The 20,585-nt window shown below is 36.4% G+C and overlaps 1 protein-coding gene across 2 annotated transcripts; it reads left to right on the top strand.

Annotated features, from left to right (window-relative positions):
- Positions 1 to 633: 633 nt before the first annotated feature.
- LOC117326303 (protein zyg-11 homolog B-like) lies at positions 634 to 19,823 on the top strand. Of its 2 annotated transcripts, none has more exons than XM_033882988.1 (13): positions 634 to 780; positions 5,072 to 5,970; positions 7,180 to 7,294; positions 7,948 to 8,088; positions 9,559 to 9,735; positions 10,735 to 10,788; positions 11,284 to 11,536; positions 13,084 to 13,154; positions 14,020 to 14,082; positions 14,866 to 15,063; positions 16,274 to 16,326; positions 16,967 to 17,064; positions 18,240 to 19,823. In XM_033882988.1, the coding sequence occupies exons 2-13, from the start codon at positions 5,105 to 5,107 to the stop codon at positions 18,383 to 18,385; spliced, it is 2,235 nt and encodes a 744-aa protein (XP_033738879.1). In that variant the 5' UTR covers positions 634 to 780; positions 5,072 to 5,104; the 3' UTR covers positions 18,386 to 19,823. The 2 variants fall into 2 exon arrangements, with proteins under 2 accessions (XP_033738879.1, XP_033738881.1); XM_033882990.1 differs by having other exon boundaries at positions 634 to 784.
- Positions 19,824 to 20,585: the final 762 nt, after the last annotated feature.

The raw sequence follows: 20,585 nt of genomic DNA, 5'->3' as shown, positions 1-20,585 counted from the left end.
ACCAAATCAAAAATTCGGTTTTTACAGGTTCCTCATTCGAGCTTCAGTGATTGATCTTTTTTTTTAAAATGAAAATTGCGAAGGGGGGGGGGGGGGGGGGGTAATCTACGTCAATATGTTAAATGTTATAATGACATAAATACAAGTGAAGATCTCAATGCTGTAATATCTTGTACATCTATCTACCAATAGTCTATTAAGAATATCATTTAAAAAAAGCATCTGCAACAATTAAAGCGCCGTAAATATTGCATCAAGCTAAAGCATATTTTTCATAAGTGAAACAGAAAACTAAATACTCCCTTGCAATACATGTTTCTACAAATTAAATTATAGTTAATCTGTTTCTTTTCCAATAACGTCAGAAAAAAATATTAACGCATGTACCCATGGTACGGTCCATCTAATACATAAATAATGCCAAGTCCCTGTGCTTGATTTCATTGCAAATTGAAATTATCTGCACAAATATGTAGCATAATCAAGAAATTATATCAACATACATGTGAGAATTCACTTTATTGATTTGCTATCGATATTAAAATATAGCAGTAAAACCCTCGGCTGAACCTTCTTCAGCCCGGGAAAAAAAACGGGAAATTTAGCAATAATGTTTAGAGTTACCTCCCTTCACCGAACACATCCGGTCAGGGGAAAAAAGGTCACGTTTCTAAAATTTATCCTGTTTTTATAGAAATGTGTCGTTCGATTGAGAAACTAAGATGGGATTTCATCAGATATAGGATCCAACAACACTGATTTGAGCTGAAACATAACGAAGTAGGTAATGACGACCACTTGTTGTTGTATTCATTTCCCCGTACTGGGTCTATCTGTCATAGGAACTGTCATGGATGTCGTACAGTTTCTGATTTGTTGTGAAACTGAAAGTATTTTTATGATCGATTCATACACACAGTATTTATTCGTAATGCATATTACCGTTGATATTATAATATATGAATGCTTGTTATAAGCAATAACAGCATGAAAATAAAGTAATTTCAACAACAGCTGTATAATTTAGTATTCGCTTACATATAATTACTGGCCATGGTCTTGTCTGTCAACATTTGTATATATAATACACAAGTACATCAGGCAGTGCACCGTACCCATAATATTATCAAGTTTGCTTGATTCATCCAATAAATAAATTCCCTGAAACGATCGTGATTTGTGAACTAACGGTGTATATTAATTATTATATAGCTTGAACATTAAGTAGGATTATAGATTATCACGTACCAAACTACCATATCCATGCATGGTCAACACTCTTTATTGTGTAAAAGATTGTCAATATATTATTATCTATGTAAAACTGGAAAGAGAGTTCTGTGCCTTCCATACATATCAACCATCTAACACCAGCTTGAATTCATGTTACGAATGCCTGTTCTAGCACAAGATGAGAAGCTTACTTATAAGTGATCATATCATGCAAAAATGACATGAACATTATGTGTGTTCTATATATAGGAACGAGTAATGAAAAAAACCAGTCCACTCTGGGGCTCAAACTAGCAACCTCTCTCTTTCAAGGCAAACATCCCCCCCCCCCCCCCCCCCCCCCCCCCCCCCCACTAGCCTGAGCCAGTAATTATATAACGGAGCCCTGCAGGTAGGGCGTAAGAATTGTACCTGCTGCCCCCATTGCATGATCGTAAGAGGCGACTAAATTTGGGATCTTATCTTTTCTCTTCTTTCTTAACAGCTTTCTTCTTCCTAATGTCTCCCTTGACAATGCCTCACTTTTTGCCTTTAGTTGAGCGTTCGCCCCTGTGAGGAAGGCTTTGGGTTCTGTCCCCAAGCCGAGACATACCAGAGTCTTTAAAAATGGTAGTTGCTACTCCTGCTAAACGCTCAGCATACTTGGAGTGGGACGACTGGTTCGCCCGTTGTCAGTATAATGTGACCGGGTGGGGTGTCAGAGGTTAATCTAGTCCGATTTTACTACCGTAATTAGGTAGTATTCCCCACTGATGGTGTTTCCCCTTTGAACAAAAACAAATTCCCCATCAAGAAAAAATCACATAAAACAGGGGGAAAAGTCTCCGAAACAGGGGAAACCCCCCAATTTTTTATGAAATATGTAAGAATAATAGCAAAGAATAGCCGTAAAATGTTAAAACTTAAAGAATAATTCAAGACTTTGCGGCCATTCATTTCCTCTAAATTTCATAATGGGTAGTTTTCCCCAAATCCTGGATTAACCCCTGGGTGTCCTGCTGGGTGTCTTCGGCAGTATGCTTCAGTGAGGTAGCACTATAAATCGGCAAAAGTTCCGGCCTATCACAAGGAGACTTAACACGAACATACCGCAGCCTCCAAAAACACACATACGCACTCACCACACGCATGCATGTCGCACGCATGGGAGGCCGTCCTTAAATGACCTTAGCTGTTAATAGGACAATAAACAAAATAAACCAAAACAAACCAATTATATAACGTGACCTAATCCTCTACTTTTACACCTGTAGTGTAATGTTATTTAATGCATGTAAAAGTTTCTGTTGCCTTACATTTTAATAGCCTATTTAGGTGATTTAATAGCTATATAGCCTATTTAGGTGATGTACATGCATATTTATATATATATTTTCAGATAAAGAATTATACTGCAAATTTATTTCAGGGCACCATATGCATGCAGTTGACCCTTGATTTTTGAAAATATCAGAAGTCAAAAGGGTCACAACATAGGGATTATTTTGGGTTACCAAATGGATGGGTCATTTTCAAGAAAAAGAACTACCTATAATTTATGGAATTCAGGAAAATTGTGGGTCAATTGCCCGATGCATATAAATATATACATTTTGTATATATAATGGCCCCCTCCAAAATGATCCCTGCATGTGCCCAATAGATCTAGACCAGTCCCTTCAAACCCAAGAGTCAGATCTCATTTAGGGGAGTCAAAAACATACTCTCAATGGTCTAGTGGGGATGCCCTGGATTCTTTGGTTAATTACGTGGTTGAGTACTTGATAGACCCCTGATAAATTCCTGTGAGGACATATATACAGCACTATATAGGAATGTTGTGTCCAAAAGAAACCTCACAGCATCTCTTTTAGTATTGGTTGATATTTAGAAAATCTGGTTTAAAATCTCAAGAAAATATGCGAGAAGTGTAAAAGGCACCAGTTGATTTAGCATGTACATTTTGTTAAATACGTTCTCTCACTCTGACTAAGCATGCTTCTTCAGCTCTATAGTAATGTATTTGTCGGTTATCATATATAATTAATGCAGAGATATGGATATCAATATAGGTACCCATGTACTTCTAGTGACTTGTTGAACCTTTTTTTTCTAACATTTTCTTCAGGTTGGAAAGTATATATGGTTTATATATATATATATGTTAAAAGAATTTTGTTACACAAATGCAACCAATACATGATTATACATGAGATTTCGATGATTAGTTTAGTATGACCAGGCTAGGGCCGCATGCATATGCATGTGTACACAAAGGTATAAAATGTGTACAAGTTCGAAGGTCGATATCGATATGGACTGTGCTGCTGTGTTACAATACCCTGCAGGTAAGGTGTAAGAATTGTACCTGCTGCCCCCATTGAATGATCGTAGGGGGCGACTAAATTTGGGATCTTATATTTTCTCTTCTTTCCGAACAACTTTCTTCTTCCTAATGTCTCCCTTGACAATGCCTCACTTATGGCCTTTATTGGAGCGTTCGCCGCTGTGAGGAAGGCTTTATTTGGGTTCTGTCCCCTAGCCGCGACATACCAGAGTCTTTAAAATGGTAGTTGCTACTCCTGCTTAGCGCTCAGCATATTTGGAGTTGGACGACTGGTTCGTCCTTTGTCAGTATAATGTGACCGGGTGGGGTATCCTGCTGGGTGCCTAGTCAGCAGTATGCTTCAGTGAGGTAGCACTATAAATCGGCAAAAGTTCTGGCCTACCACAAGGAGACTTAACACGAAAATACTGCAGCCTCCCAAAACACACATATGCACTCACCACACGCATGCATGTCGCATGCACGGGGGGCCATCCTTAAAATACATTAGCTGCTAATAGGATGTTAAACAAAATAAACCAAACCAAACCAAAGTGTTACAATACTAGCTGCTGTAGTTTTGTAATTGGACGGAAATAACTTGGGTATATATATGGTCATATATACAAAATGTTTGTGCGTGAGTCTATTTAACAAAATCTTACATAAACTTGTTAAACCAGCTGGTTCAGTAATTTCAAGGGAGACAGCTGGCCTATAGCTATATATAGACCTGTCAAAGGTCAAATTCAAGAGTGACAGGTCAAAAATCAATTGCATTTTCTGGCTTAAATTGATAGACCTTAAGAAAACTGGCAAATCTTACATAAAATAGTACATGAAATTAAAAAAAGTGAAGCAACAGGCGTTCAGGGTGACAGGCATAGGTCGAAGGTCAAATTCAAGAGTGACAGGTCAAAGGTCAATTGCATTTTCTGGCTTAAATTCATATACCTAAAGAAAACTGATGGATCTTACATGAAATAATACATGAAAAGTGAAGCGCATCAGGCATTGCAAGAAATTATTGATATAAAACATTTTATTCTGTATGAAAAATATGACAAGAGACTCAAGAATGCTTTGAAATGGCTGAAAATTTGGTGTGGTGAGACCAGTACATGTATGTATTCTGTTTGCTATATAGCTATTAACTACAAATTTATATGCTATGTATGTTAAGTTGAATTGTCTCGCTAATATGTAAGTGTTGAAGAACTGAAGTACTGTCACCGTTAAGGTGAGATTAAGATTTCATAAAAATAAACCAAATGTGTTTATTACCTGGCGTTAGATTTCAGAGTGAACAGCAATAATTAATTCTTATTAACTTCCTAGGAGAATCGTAGATATTTCAGTTTGGAATCTAAATCAATTTCTTCCTTACTGATAAAGACTAGGTAAGAGTATATTGTATTGTATACATTATTGTATAAATGTGTTTGTAGCTTAATAATGATTTAAGATAAATTCTTAATTGATGAAGTTTCCATTGACTGGTATTTCCAAATTTGTTTTATTTATTTATTGCAGATTTTACCTTTAAAATCTACACCAACTTCAAAGATGTACGACACACCAGTGAGCCTACAAAATTGCTGTGTTGACTTCATATGTGATAATTTGTCAACACTATGCATGGCTTCAGCCGAAACACCACCAAAACTTACATTTAAAGATTCAGAGGTGTATTTCCATGGCGACCTTTCGGAACAACTATTGTACAGTCTGTGCGAGAAGGGAAAGCTTACGGATGAAACTCTGAGTTTATTCGACCCAAGCGTCACCAATTTGAAGCGGGTTTGTATACATGACGCACAACAGCTTACGACCAAAGGTTTGAGAACGTTGAAAACGCATCGTATATCAGAATTAGAAATTACGGGACTTAAAACTGTGACAGTCAACGATGCGATAGGGTGTTTAGGAGAATGGACGTTGTGTAATTTACGATCTCTCAACGTAAGCAATAGTACATTCCTAAACAGTACAAAATTCTGTGTAGTCGTTTCATTGTCAAAATTGAGAAATCTGCATAGTTTGAATGTAAGTCGAACTGAATTTAACAAACATGGTCTGGAGATTATAGCTGAGGATTTGCCTTGCTTAGAGAGCTTGGACATCTCGTGTACGCAGATAAATGATATTTCACCACTCAGGAAGTGTAGAGACCGACTAAAATCTCTGTCCATGTACAATTTACGAGCATCCAACAAAGACGATGTAGTTCCTGTTCTGTACGACCTTACCAAACTTGTTCACTTGGATGTGTCGGACGATTCCGTGATAACGCCAGTCCAGCATACCTTCATGGGAGGTGACTCACAAGCTAAATTCCCCATTCAGGATCTCCTAGAAAGAACTAATTGTCTACCATACTTGACATCGCTGGATATTTCTGGGAAAGAAGGAGCTGTCGAAAAGACGTTAAGGTAAACTATATATAGGCTAATAGCATTATCTACATATATATATATTTATGCGAGTTCACCACCTTATGAACTGCCAACTGAAATTTGAATTTGAAAATTTCAAAACAAAAATCGCACGACAAATAAAAAATCGCAGATGGTAAATATAAGCATTGAACGGCTTTCAGTTGGCATTCATAGTCAATATGAATGCAACTGGACAGAGGCAAATTCAACATGGAATTAGCCTCTGTCCAGTTGGCATTCATATTGACTATATGAATGCCAACTGAAAGCCGTTCAATGCTTAAATATACAACAGGCAAATATTCATAGCTTAAATGTGTGATTTGTTAATTTTGATTTTATAGTTATGTATTTTAGTTCTGATCAGGTAAGTAGTTAATCTAAAATTTGCTATAAAAATGTTCGTACATTTTTTGTAATTAAGCAAAATTTACTGGAATAAAATTAATTTCACTTTTGGAATAACTTCAAAAATTAAGCAGTTTACCCATAATATACCCAGGTACATACATTGACTGATAAAAAATTGTGTTTTTACTGGGTATACCATTGTGAACTTTCATTCCATAAACTACACCACACGGGTATTAATCGATATGAAGATTTCTATTTTGTTGTTGAATTGGTCACTACATGTTTTGATATTTGTCATCAGAAAATTTTGAAAAAAATCATGCTACAACGTTAACCTTAGCACCCAAGTGTTGAGATACAGAAAAGTAAACAAAATGTCAGATACAGAATTGCTACTCGGGATGGCCGGGCGCGAGTGGTTAGGGATGTCCTGACACTTTATCACTAGCACTCCACCTCTGGGTTGTGAGTTCGAAACCTACGTGGGGCAGTTGCCAGGTACTGACCGTAGGTCGGTGGTTTTTCTCCGGGTACTCCGGCTTTTCTTCACCTCCAAAACCTGGCATGTCCTTATAATTAAATGACCCTGGCTGTTATATACAAAAACAAACAAATGTTTCCGACTGGTTCATCAGAATGAGAGATGAGAAAATAAAAAACACCTACAAACAAGTGCTGCTGCAATTTCGGACAAATGTCAGACTATATAAGGTAGCTAATATATAGCCAGTTATCAATCTCAGATTGTCCCTCTATATTTAAAACTACAGTTAACTGTGCTTTATAATATATGTATATGTGTATACACATCTTTAACACTTTCAGATATCTTTTCGCTATATTTTGCAGGAGGTTTATAGCTGAACATAAAAACATGAAATTCCTGGGTTTGGCGAGGACCACGTATTGTGAGATGCCGATGTTCTGTGATGACGAATGTGTTGATTTCTACTGTGATGTTGTAGTATGTTCGAATTTCCTTCCTATGATAAGGCTGAAAAAAACAATATTTGATTCCTGCTGCATACTATATATATAATTACATGTTTGAAAAATGTAGGTCTGTAAGTAGATGGCTATATGTACTTTGGATAGAGAAAACTTCTTTTAAAATATTTGAAAGATATAGTATTTAAAAGTTTGAGGGTGATTATGTCTTTAAGTTTAACAGTGCTTCCTTGAAAATGAAAAATGAAAGGATAGTCAAAATATTATTGTCAGAAGAGTAAACAGGAAATATTATTGTTTTCTTGGCCTAATATATGTTTAGATTTGTGTCTGATCCATGAATTTTGAATCTTTTCTCTTTAAAGTGCATGCTTCTCAATAACAGCTCATTTAACAGTATAGATATTCTGATCAGCCATTTTTTCTTTGGCTTAATTATCTGTATAGCTGCGTACTTTGTTTCAACTATTGGAGAAACAGAATATCTGACTTGAAATTTATGATCAATTTTATCAATGCTTGACATTTCAGTGAATTATAATTCTCAAATAAAATTATACAAAACACAGAATAGATTTTTATATGAAAGTATTAGAGATTGAATAACACAATAAGTGTACATGTATGTTACAAATACAACTGGTACTTCACATGTGTCTTTGTTTGCAGATCAGTGGTGACGCTAATGAACGACAGGTACTTGAGGCATTAAGGCGGTATGTCCATCGCGTCGTCTATGTACAGAAGTCGCTTTACACTTTGTTCAGACTAACACAGTCCATGGTGGAGCCTAGGGAGGACATTGTCAAGGTTAGTACACACCTCAGGCCCACACAGGGCCTAGGGAGGTCATCATCAAGGTTGGTATACACCTCATGCCCACACAGGGCCTAGGGAGGATATTGTCGAGGTTGGTACACACCTCAGGCCCACACAGGGCCTAGGGAGGACATCGTCAAGGTTAGTACACACCTCAGGCCCGCACAGGGCCTAAAGAGGACATAGACAAGGTTAATACACACCTCAGGCCCACACAGGGCCTAGGGAGGATATTGTCAAGGTTGGTACACACCTCAGGCCCACACAGGGCCTAGGGAGGACATCGTCAAGGTTAGTACACACCTCAGGCCCACACAGGGCCTAAAGAGGACATAGACAAGGTTAATACACACCTCAGGCCCACACAGGGCCTAGGGAGGACATCGTCAAGGTTAGTACACACCTCAGGCCCACACAGGGCCTAAAGAGGTCATTTTCAAGGTTAATACACACCTCAGGCCCACAGAGGGCCTAGGGAGGATATTGTCAAGGTTGGTACACACCTCAGGCCAACACAGGGCCTATGGAGGACATCATCAAGGTTGGTACACACCTCAGACCAACACAGGGCCTAGGGAGGACATCGTCAAGGTTAGTACACACCTCAGGCTCACACAGGGCCTAGGGAGGACATCGTCAAGGTTAGTACACACCTCAGACCAACACAGGGCCTAGGGAGGACATTGTCAAGGTTAGTACACGCCTCAGGCCCACTCAGGGCCTAGGGAGGACATCATCAAGGTTAGGACACACCTCGGACTCACTCAGGGCCCAGGGAGGACATCGTCAAGGTTGGGTCACACCTCAGGCCCACACAGGGCCTAGGGAGGATATCTTCAAGGTTGGTACACACATCAGGCCCACACAGGGCCTAGGGAGGTCATCGTCAATGGTTGGTACACACCTCATGCCCACACAGGGCCTAAGGAGGACATTGTCAAGGTTGGTACACACATCAGGCCCACAAAGGGCCCAGGGAGGACATCATCAATGCAAGTACAATGTATATACATCAGGGTCACACAGGGCCTCTGGAGGACATCTTCATGATTAATACATCCCTCAGACTCGCACAAAACCTGGCGAGGATATCGTCAAGGCTATACCTCAGGCCCACACAGGGTCTAGGAGGTTATTGTTTATTTCATAAGCCATTAACTGGTAAGAGTTTCTTAGTTAACAATTTTCCACATCAGGAAGGATTTTGATTACTGTGAAAGCATAACTAGGGTCAAGTTGATTAAAGTTTGCTGAAATATCACTCTTTTTTTTCCGAACAATTGCAGTTGCTATAATTCAACAAGGCATGACTGTTCTGAGTTGGTTTATCAAATCATTTAGTATTATCACCTATCATTGTAATGCAAAAACAAAATCATATATTGAATGAATGAAAGAATTAGTGAAATGGCTTCTATAGTTCTCCATAAAATACCTGAAACTTTCTTATTGTTATCTTAGCTTGTCCTGCCAGCCATGAAGAGCCATCCTAAACAGCTGGGCGTACAAATGGCCGCCACAGCCTGTTTGTATAACCTGTCCAAGGGTGAGATCGGCAACAAAGTACACCCAGCTTGTCTCAAGCATGTGGTCAACTTGACCTTACTGTCCATGGATAACTTTCCAAACCACCAGCAGGTATATCACAATAGACATTTAGATTTTACCTGGTGTACATAATGTATATAAATAGATTTTAGATCAAAATTAAACTTTGTATAGATTTTAGATCAAAATTTAACTTTGTATAGATTTTAGATCAAAATTTCACTCAGTATAGACTTTAGATCAAAATTTCACTCGGTATAAAATCTGTTTCCTTGTCTGGTTGACTTTGATATTCAGTTCATACAAAATTGTAGTTCTGATGTTTTGGTAGGGCTCCTTTGGGACCCACTATTTAGTTACTGTGACAGTTTAAAAGTTGAAGATTCTGTAAACTGTGGACAGGAGCTTATGTGTAGATAAATATGGTAAACAACACATGGAAAAATGTTCATTTTTAATTGTTTCAACCTTTTAAAACAGAGGTTTGTGAGGTTTTGACTTCATCTGTTTCCTTGACCAAGCAAAGAGCGAAAATGATCGTCGGAATCATGATAATGGTTCACGTTTCATTAATGACTTGAAAATGTGTAGTCAAATTATCAGGATGCATGTTTGTTCCGACGCTGTAATCTGCGAGCATTATAACTGAGGGGCTGGTGATGTTTTGTCCATTCTGCTCTTACTAGATGTAAACGGGATCACAAAGATGATTTATTAAGAGGTAGAATGAAAAAGGAATGAGGCATTTTCAAAAGTTTGCAAAACAACTTTCAGTTATTTATTTGTGTTAAAGGTAACCCGCTGATCATTTCAAGTCAATCATTTCAATATAAAACTGTTGAGTCTTATCATGAGTATACAGCTAAATATTGACTGGGTTTTCCAAATACCTGGAATTTATTTCCTGTAAATTCTATCTAAAAATACTGTATCCAAATTATTTACAGTTGAAAATAACTATTTACATTCTGGTGATGAATTAAAGACATAATTGCTAACATCTTGTATCAAGAACTTTCATAATGATGTTCAGAACAATATTAAAGATGTCATTGTGTTAAGAATTTTTGTGTTTATTTTGTATTTCAGCTACAGAAGAATGCTCTGCTCACACTATGTAGTGACAGAATACTCCAAGATGTGGTAATTATACGTTAATTAGAAAGTCTCATTAATTCTCAGACAGATCATCGTTAAAAAAAGAGAATTGAAAATACTGATGTGTAAGCAAAACAGTTTCTGTAATTCATCGAGGGCAAAGTTATTGATATTACAGTAACTATCAGTTACTTTTTATAATTATCTCTTAAAAACAAGATGTATATGTTGTCCTAGTTGCATAGCTCTTCAATTCTGATAATTTTATAGTGGAAATTAACGGAAGGAATAGATTGATATATTATCATTGCCCATTTAATTTTGATTATCAAACAAATATAAGCAGAAATACTTTGGTGTTATAGTTCTTTTGAAGTTTTAATTCTGGATGACAATTTCACAAAATTGATTTTAATTCACTCAAGCGAAAACTGTTCTTGGAATGTTGATAATAGACATTTCTCAATATTAAATTAACATCAATAATCCTTACTATCTTATTGTATTGACTTCCAAGGAATTTAATTTCTCTGTTTCCAGTCGTTTGATCGTTACCGGTGTGCCAAGCTAGTGATGGAATGCCTTTGTCAGTTTGATGATCCTTCCATGAATCGCATGTCCGTTGCCATTTGCTCGATTCTCGCTGCCAAAATCTCCACAAGCCAGACATCTCTACTAGGAGCCAAGACAAAATACATGCAGAAAATGCTGGATCTAGTCAGGATGAAAGTGGACGCACGTTCTATAGACATAACACTTAAGTTCACTCTCAGTGCTCTGTGGAACCTAACAGGTACTATAACATATAGAATTACCAGTCATCTCTATCATAATACATGTAGAATTACTGGTAGTCTCTACCATTATATGTAGAATTACCGGTAGTCTGTACCATTACATGTAGAATTACCGGTAGTCTGTACCATTACATGTAGAATTACCGGTAGTCTAGACCGTTACATGTAGAATTACCGGTAGTCTGTACCATTACGTGTAGACTTACCGGTAGTCTCTACCGTTACATGTAGAATTACTGGTAGTCTCTACCATTACATGTAGAATTACTGGTAGTCTCTACCATTACATGTAGAATTACCGGTAGTCTCTACCATTACATGTAGAATTACCGGTAGTCTGTACCATTACATGTAGAATTACCGGTAGTCTGTACCATTACATGTAGAATTACCGGTAGTCTGTACCATTACATGTAGAATTACCGGTAGTCTAGACCGTTACATGTAGAATTACCGGTAGTCTGTACCATTACGTGTAGACTTACCGGTAGTCTCTACCGTTACATGTAGAATTACTGGTAGTCTGTACCATTACATGTAGAATTACCGGTAGTCTATACCATTACATGTATAATTACCGGTAGTCTCTACCATTACATGTAGAATTACCAGTCATCTCTATCATAATACATGTAGAATTACTGGTAGTCTCTACCATTACATGTATAATTACTGGTAGTCTCTACCATTACATGTAGAATTACCGGTAGTCTATACCATTACATGTAGAATTACCGGTAGTCTATACCATTACATGTAGAATTACCGGTAGTCTATACCATTACATGTAGAATTACCGGTAGTCTAGACCATTACATGTAGAATTACCGGTAGTCTGTACCATTACATGTAGAATTACTGGTAGCCTCTACCATTACGTGTAGAATTTACGGTAGTCTCTGCCATTACATGTAGAATTACCGGTAGTCTATACCATTACATGTAGAATTACCGGTAGTCTATACTGTTACATGTAGAATTACCGGTAGTCTATACCATTACATGTAGAATTACCGGTAGTCTAGACCATTACATGTAGAATTACTGATAGTCTCTACCATTACATGTAGAATTACTGGTAGTCTAGACCATTACATGTAGAATTACCAGTAGTCTATACCATTACATGTAGAATTACCGGTAGTCTATACCATTACATGTAGAATTACCGGTAGTCTATACCATTACATGTAGAATTACCGGTAGTCTATACCATTACATGTAGAATTACTGGTAATCTCTACCATTACATGTAGAATTACCGGTAGTCTCTACCATTACATGTAGAATTACCAGTAGTCTCTACCATTACATGTAGAATTACCGGTAGTCTATACCGTTACATGTAGAATTACCGGTTGTCTAATTTATTTAGTAATTATAGCTTTAATTTATCAAGAGGCCACCTTCTATGAATTTCAAGTACTTCTTAGTCTAAAAAAGCAGATTGTTGATATTTCAGGGAATTGGACCCTTTTGGTCCGTTCCACAGCCTCTTAATTAAATCATATTCCAATCCATTTATTTACTTGTTGGTTTATAGATGAATCTCCTCCTACCTGCCGTGTGTTCCTTAAGGAGAAGGGGCTAGACCTGTTCATGGACACCTTGATGGTAAGTACACTTATGGTATTTTGATGGCAGATTTATTTTGGGAAAGAGAGACGAGACAGATATGAACAGATTTTTGTATATCACAACCAGTATTAGATTTTACAGTGTGATGTTAATTAGATGACTACACTCAGTCACCTTCATCAGATGGATGACCATTGCAACATGTGTACACTGATGTGTAAGGTGTTGTAATATCAAATCGACAGATCTTTTCATTTATACTATATGAGGATGTTAAGAGTCTCCAAGTCAATATTAGACTACTCAGTGTCAGTGTAGAAGGCGACTAGCTATAGGCTACAGTTTGTTGATAACCTGATCTTAGATGTGAGAGAGTTCATGGGCCCCCTCGTCCTGCTTTATAACTTGCCCACTGCAGCATATTCATGCATCCAGATGGCTTTCTTCACCTTCTGACACAAAACTACCATTCTACTCCAGATTATATATAGTTGGAATTTAATCAACTTTATGAAGATAAATTGGTCGAAGGTCACAGATGACCACTGTTAAAAAAAAAAATTTGAAATTAAGGGGTTGGCACTAATTATGTGAGTTCCCACTTACTGTGTTATGTACATAAATTCAACACGGCAATTGTTTTCAGGCCTAACGGCCGTCTTCTGCGTTTGAGTGTCAGGGTATCGGGCCAACCATCACTGTGCCATTGAAATGTTCTTTATCAAGAATGTTGATGTGGCGCAGCAGTATAAGCTGTGGGTATTTCTGGCTAGGCGATTGGGTGATATACATCGTGAACTCGAGGTCTGGTCAGGGCAAGACTCATAAAAATTGTCTTCCTTCCTCATTTGTGTTACTATGTTATATATTCATAACAGTGATTTGAATATGTTGGTTTTAGGTTGTAATGGACATGGAAACAGATGTCAGGGTTCACGTGGAGACAAAGATCTTGGGACTCTTGGTAAGTGGATACTAAGTTAGAGATGCGGTGTGGACTTTTGGTAGATGGGGACAAAATATTTTGGACATTTTTTAAATGTAGGCAACTTAACTGGGCCTTTCTTTCAGCTGAAGACAAATATACTTATAGTTAATTAGAAATTGTACACAAAAACAAACCGTGACATTTTGTTTACATTTGTATAAGGAAAGATAGATATTCTATCTTAAATGGAGACAATGTTATCGTTTGGCAATTTTGTTATGTTTGTTTGTTTTTGTTTAACGTCCTATTAACAGCCAGTGTCTCTAAGGACGTGCCAGGTTTTTTGGCAATTCGGCCTCAATCCATCACCAGTACATGTACATTGTACATGGTGTTTGTTTAGTATGGTAGGTTTATACAGATATTATTCAAGTGGAACCGAAAGAGAGAAAAAAAATGGCTTTAATTTGATATTTAAGGAAATTGTTATGTTTGCTATAAGAAATGGAGATTAGTTGTATTCATGATGCATTCCGATATTATGAAAATTTATGAATCATTTTCTTAATATCAGAATGATTATTAAAGAAAAATGAACAGCATGAAATGATGAATAAAGTATCTCGATCAATAAAGTACCGGTTTATGCTGAATAATAAATATACATGTACAACAGTATCATACACGACCGGTTTTGTCCTTCTAATGCTCATCATCATTACTAGAATACAAAAATGTAGAAATCCAGGAATTCGGAAAATCAAGATGAGCTTAACAAAAATTCAAATAAATAAAATATCTTTTTTTAATTGATCACAGAACAATATAGCGGAGGTGCGAGAACTGAGAGGATTTTTGATGCGGACAGATTCGTTAATCCTGTTGAAGAAACTGATCCATGCAGAGCAGATTGACGTGAGCTACTTTGCAGCTGGAATCATTGCTCACTTAGCCAGCGATGGGGCCGAGGCCTGGCTCGTGTCCTCGACAGATCGAGAGGAAATACTCTATGAGCTGGTAAGAATACCTATCACATCCTTAAATATCCTGCAACACCGCCTTGCATCGTAAGGGCTTTTCCAGTCAAACATCTACCCCACCCCAGGACTCCAGGTATTGTTAAGGGGTACCACCCATAGAATTTATTTTATAAATTACATACAACTTAATATAGGAAGGACATCCAACCATGGATAGAAGTGATTTATTTTGGAGTCCTGGGGTCAGGTTGATATTTTAATGAAATAGCCCTAAGCATTCTGCGTTTAAAACCTATATACATTTGTGTGTTTTATAAATATTTAGTTGGTAATTATTTTCACGCTATATTTGATTACTAATAGATATAGCGAAATTACATTCACGCCAGTATTACCATCTATACACTCAGTAAATATCAGGTGGCACAGTGGTAATAAAATCACCTAACTAGGTGACTGGGCCTCTATTCCCTGATCGGACATGAAAGGGTATCGGGTTATAACCTGCCCAACCACATGAGTTTTCTCAAAGTTTTCCTCCCGTCAGTCCCCTTACATGCTTCCATCAGGGCCAACAAGCTTAAGAGTGGAAAATGTGATGATATAATTTGCCTCACTTTTGTTGTAAAATTATCGAAGTGTTTAGTTTATGATATTTTAATATAGTGATAGCTCAGTCATTTAGTGTGCTGCATTTAAACTCATGTGAAAGGTTTTAGAGATGCGTGGTTTGCTGTTCCCTATCAGTTTGTGTTTCTGGGAAACTTGAGAAATAGACTTGTTTGTGCTTACTTGGCTGTGTCCTTGGGCAAGACACTTTACCTCGTTTGTTGTTCAGTGAGGTAGTCACCAACTACTACAAGGAAACCTCATCTCAAAATGATCCTGGCTGTTAAAGGGTGATAAACAAAACAAACAAACAAACAATTCTTAATTAAGTATTTGTAAAGGAAAAGGGCCCCAATTGTCTTTACTGTATTTCAAACAAAGAAGAGTTCTAATTCTTAGCCCACCTTCATAAGTTGACTTATATAACTTATTATAGTGTATTTATCTCCCTATCAGCCCATGTCTGATAGTAAGCTCACCAATGTCTAATAAAGTTCTGTAAAAATATAGTCTGTTTCATTGTCCTGCAATGAACCCAACATGTGCATTGGTTCAAAATTGATGTGTTGGCCCCTTGGGCTCATTACAGGATTAAATATGAGAGTGATCTCCCCTTACCATTATCTTTATCATTACAGGGAGAAGTTGTTTTAAAGTGGGAGCAGCCAAAGGGTGAAATGGTTGCCTACAGGTAAGATCAACATTTTAATTCATCATGTACAGTTAGATTTTGGATAATTAAAATGGTCGCATAGAGGAGAGAGAGATCAGAATTTCAATTATCAAGTCCTGTAGAATTTGGATAATTAAAATGGTTGCATACACAGGTGAGATCAGAGTCAGAACTAAAGATTTGATTTTTAATAATTTTCGCAAAGGATATTAATGTCTATCCTTGAAAACATTCTAAAAGCCTAAGAGTTGTTTCATGTGGCAGATGGCCTGAATCCTGTGCTTATTTATTTATTTATTTAACGGGTTTTACGTCCGCTATTACGGCCTTGCGACCTTTCAGCTGACGTGAATCCTGTGAAATATATAACTGATTTATATATACAGACATGAGCATTTTCAGCTAAAAATCTTATATCAGACTCATCCTATATGTTAATTGTAAGTTAAGATTTAAATTTCCCATAACAAACTAAAAAGTTTATTTTAGACTTTTTTTTCTGATGTTTGTTGTTATGTTGCCTGCGCCATTAAAAAATTGAAAAATAAAGTGTATTTCAGACTTTTTTAACTCTGAACTTTTCTCGCCCTTTTCCGTAGTATGTCAAGTTGATTAACTCCAGAGAGTCTTATATATACTTTGTCTCTTTGTAACACAGGTCTTTCAAGCCATTCTTTCCATTGTTGAGGTGCTACTCTGTGCCGACAGTACAACTCTGGGCCGTCTGGGCGATACAGCATGTCTGTACAAAAAACGGTAAGGCCATGTATGTAGTAAAAACTAAAAAAGCTGCACTTCAAATTGTGTTCTGTGGTGGAATAAGATACAATATACAAATATGCTAGCATGCTGAAATGAAGATCTACCAAGATCTTTCAAATTAATGGCATTCACTTCATGGTCACAGGAAACAAATATCCTGAAATCCTTTAATTAAATGACTTCTAGCATGCTGAGATTATTAAAAGACTGTTTTCACATGAATTGCCTGTATCTACAAATTAAATTTCATGAATGTAAACCTTTACATTAAAATACTTTTTTTCTGTAAAGTGCAACTACGTACTTTGATAATGTGCAAGTATTATTTTCTCTGGTCCAAGGCAAAACCTAAACAGTAAAATCTGAAATCAACATACATGTATGTCTCAAAATTTGTTTGTGATGACTTAATTACTATTATGCTCCAGTATGACTTAGTTGCGAGTATAAAGTTTTACCCTGAATCTGTTTACCCTGCCACAATATAGATAAAGGTAAAAATTTGTACAAATTTTTGAAGCCTTTATTTGGGCTCAAAATAAAACAAGGAACAATGGATTGATGTTTCACCAACATATTTCTTGTTGAAAATTTATTTCTGAATATTCATTCATTAACAAGGAACTATGGATATTAGGTAACTATAATGTCTCTATGCTTCTGGCTGAATTCAGACAGAATATATAATAGTGTACTGTAAATGTGCATATTTTAGTGGTAATCTTATTTTAGTGTTTTCCTTGTTGGAAGCATTCCGCTATGATTGCACTAATTGTAGTTTTATCTACACTAATCTTGTACATTTGTTTCTATAGCAATCATTGTTGGTGCCCTAATTCATTATTCGACTATTAAATCTGTTTTAATTTGGTTTTGTGCTAAATTTAGAGTGCGTCAAATTAGGTACATTGACAGTATGAATTCTTGTTATGTTCAATTCAATTTAATTCATTTCATTTTATTGACTTTAAGCTTTACAGCTCATCAATACATATAACATATATACAATACAATAAATTCACCTGGTGAATTCACCCAAAAATCTGTTGGCATGTAAAGTGCATCTTAACCGGAAATTTACTGTGGAAATAAATGAAGAAATTAAAATACAGAGAAAAACAATATCAATACTAAGGGGAGTTTCTTATTTTAAACTATTCATTTTGTAGGGGAGCGCTACTGCTTCATGCTGGAAGAGGAAGGTGGCTCGGAAATTCTCCAACAGATGATCGAGAATCCAGAGACAAATGCCGACGTAAGAGCCATATCTGTGAACATAATAGCACTCAGCAAAGAAAAAAGAGGAAAACTATGACCGGGGTTTCTAGTCAGTTTTGTTAACCAGGACATCGTTGTCTTTCACTCGACGTGATGTAACATAACAGTTTAACATATTGGAAAGAAACGTGTGATGAAATTGGACATGTTCTGACCAGCGTAATATTGATTGAATCGTCTGTGTCTATCAGATTAAGCATATTTCAGAATCTTCACTAATTCTCTTCAATCTTTTCCGGTACTATGGATTCAGGCCTGGGGTGGAGATGAAGGGTTTAATTCTAGAATTACCTATTCAGCAGAACATCAAAGATTTAGAAATAGCAAAATTACAGATTTTATCCCCAAATCTGTCTAAATGCTAATAATTCGTAATTTGCATATTTTTTATTATTTTTTTTTCACTAAGGGTCCCATAAGATGGTGTGCTGTTAGAATCACCATTTGACAGGTGGTAAATCGTCATCACTATTTTTCGGACAATCTGAATCCTACTTTCCTTCAACTCATTTATAGATTATCCAGGCCTAAGACTCTGATGGTGCATGTCTAATTTTAAGACTAATCAGAAAAATTAAAGGGTCAATAGACGGCATGTTGAATTCTGACCGTTAAATATTGTTAGTGCAATTTATCAGGAAGTGGTGCATAGATCCGAGACTGATTGGATTTAAGCAAAATGGCGAACAAGCAGTCATAGTATATTTAGCAGGTGAAAGATTCTTATTTTTCATCCGAGTACAAATTAATGCTTCTTAACTTCCTCTTAGCCTCTAGTTTTGCATGTTGAAACATGAGATTGCAAGATCAGAAAAAAAATGTCTGACAGGACATCTTTGTCGGCCATCTTTGATTTTAGCTGTTAAATGTGTTAAAAATTTTTTTTTCTTTTCTTTGAGAAGCACTGGATTGTTGATCATGGTTGATCTTTGTGAATACAGATGTAGTTTATAAAAAAACAGCTTCATCTATGTCATTTGAGAGTCTGACTAATTTACTTGTAAGTTAAAATGTTATCCTTCTTTGGGGTAAAACGAATGTTTAGTCACATATTTGACTACCAGAAGCTGGTTTGACTACTAGCGGATCATACTGTAAAGTATTTTGTATGATAACAATATATAATGAATACCTCTATGTTACTACATGTGTATAAAGATTTGTATGACTGGTGAAATTGTGATCAGGGACTTGTTGATTTGTTTCAGTAATTTTAGTGGTACATATTTATGGAGTAACTGTATTTTATCTGTTGTTAAAGTCTAAACGTAGTCTGTAGGCTTTCTTTGTTCAATATCTTTGTTAAAAATTATAAACAAAACTACCTGAAAATATTAATTGTCCCATAGACGAAAAAAAAAAATGTAAAAAAATTCAAATAAATAAATACTGTGTATATATGTATGAAGATGGAAATATTTAAGGCCAAAGATAAAAATTACTTGGTTCTCAGGCCCTCTCATTTGTTTTGAAGTTAAAAAAGAAAAGAAAAGCCCCTTGTTATTCTTCGGAGAAGACTGTGTTGGAAAAAACATCACTGACCAACCTTTCTTCTGCTATATCCAGTAATCAAGAACTATGATAATTAATCCTTGTTTCCCACATTTCGAAGCTTATTTGAAAATGTATAATGCTTGGTTTAGATTAAAGAACAATTCTCTCATCTGTTTTTTTTTACCAATAAAATGATGAAAAAAATTCAAGTCCCTCCCCTATCTTCAGAAAAATTGGCCTGAGGACCAAATGAATATTAATTGTTTTTAGCCTGTGCTGTTCATACCTAGTTATTGTGCGATGCCTTGTATTTGGTAAAAGATTGCTCGGAATTGTAATAAGAATACACACTATGCGTATACCTGTACTAGATTTTGGTTAAAAAAATGTTAAGCTCGAAATGAAGTTTTAGCATTTAAATTCAAAATTTCATATTTGCGTTTCATGTTTACTGTCTAAGAATATATCTGTATTGAACTTGCTTTGAATAGAAATTTTGAAAAATAGATTTGGACAGGCAAGGCTGAATCCAAAAAATCTGCACCCGCAGAAATATAGGTAACTGTTACTCGCCATATGGCCACAATCCCGACCTATACTTCTGGTTCATGTTCAATCTTTCAACCATTTTGGCTGTTCTGTGAAAACATCCCCAAATTTTGGAGAGTATAAATCTTATCCCTCGTCGGTGAGATTAAATAGGCAGGCCACTGAATTGAATGTCATACAGAATTATGATTAGA

Source organism: Pecten maximus, chromosome 4 (genome assembly GCF_902652985.1).
Source record: "Pecten maximus chromosome 4, xPecMax1.1, whole genome shotgun sequence".
In the NCBI taxonomy this organism is placed as follows: domain Eukaryota; kingdom Metazoa; phylum Mollusca; class Bivalvia; order Pectinida; family Pectinidae; genus Pecten; species Pecten maximus.
This window is presented reverse-complemented; position numbering and strand designations above follow the sequence as displayed.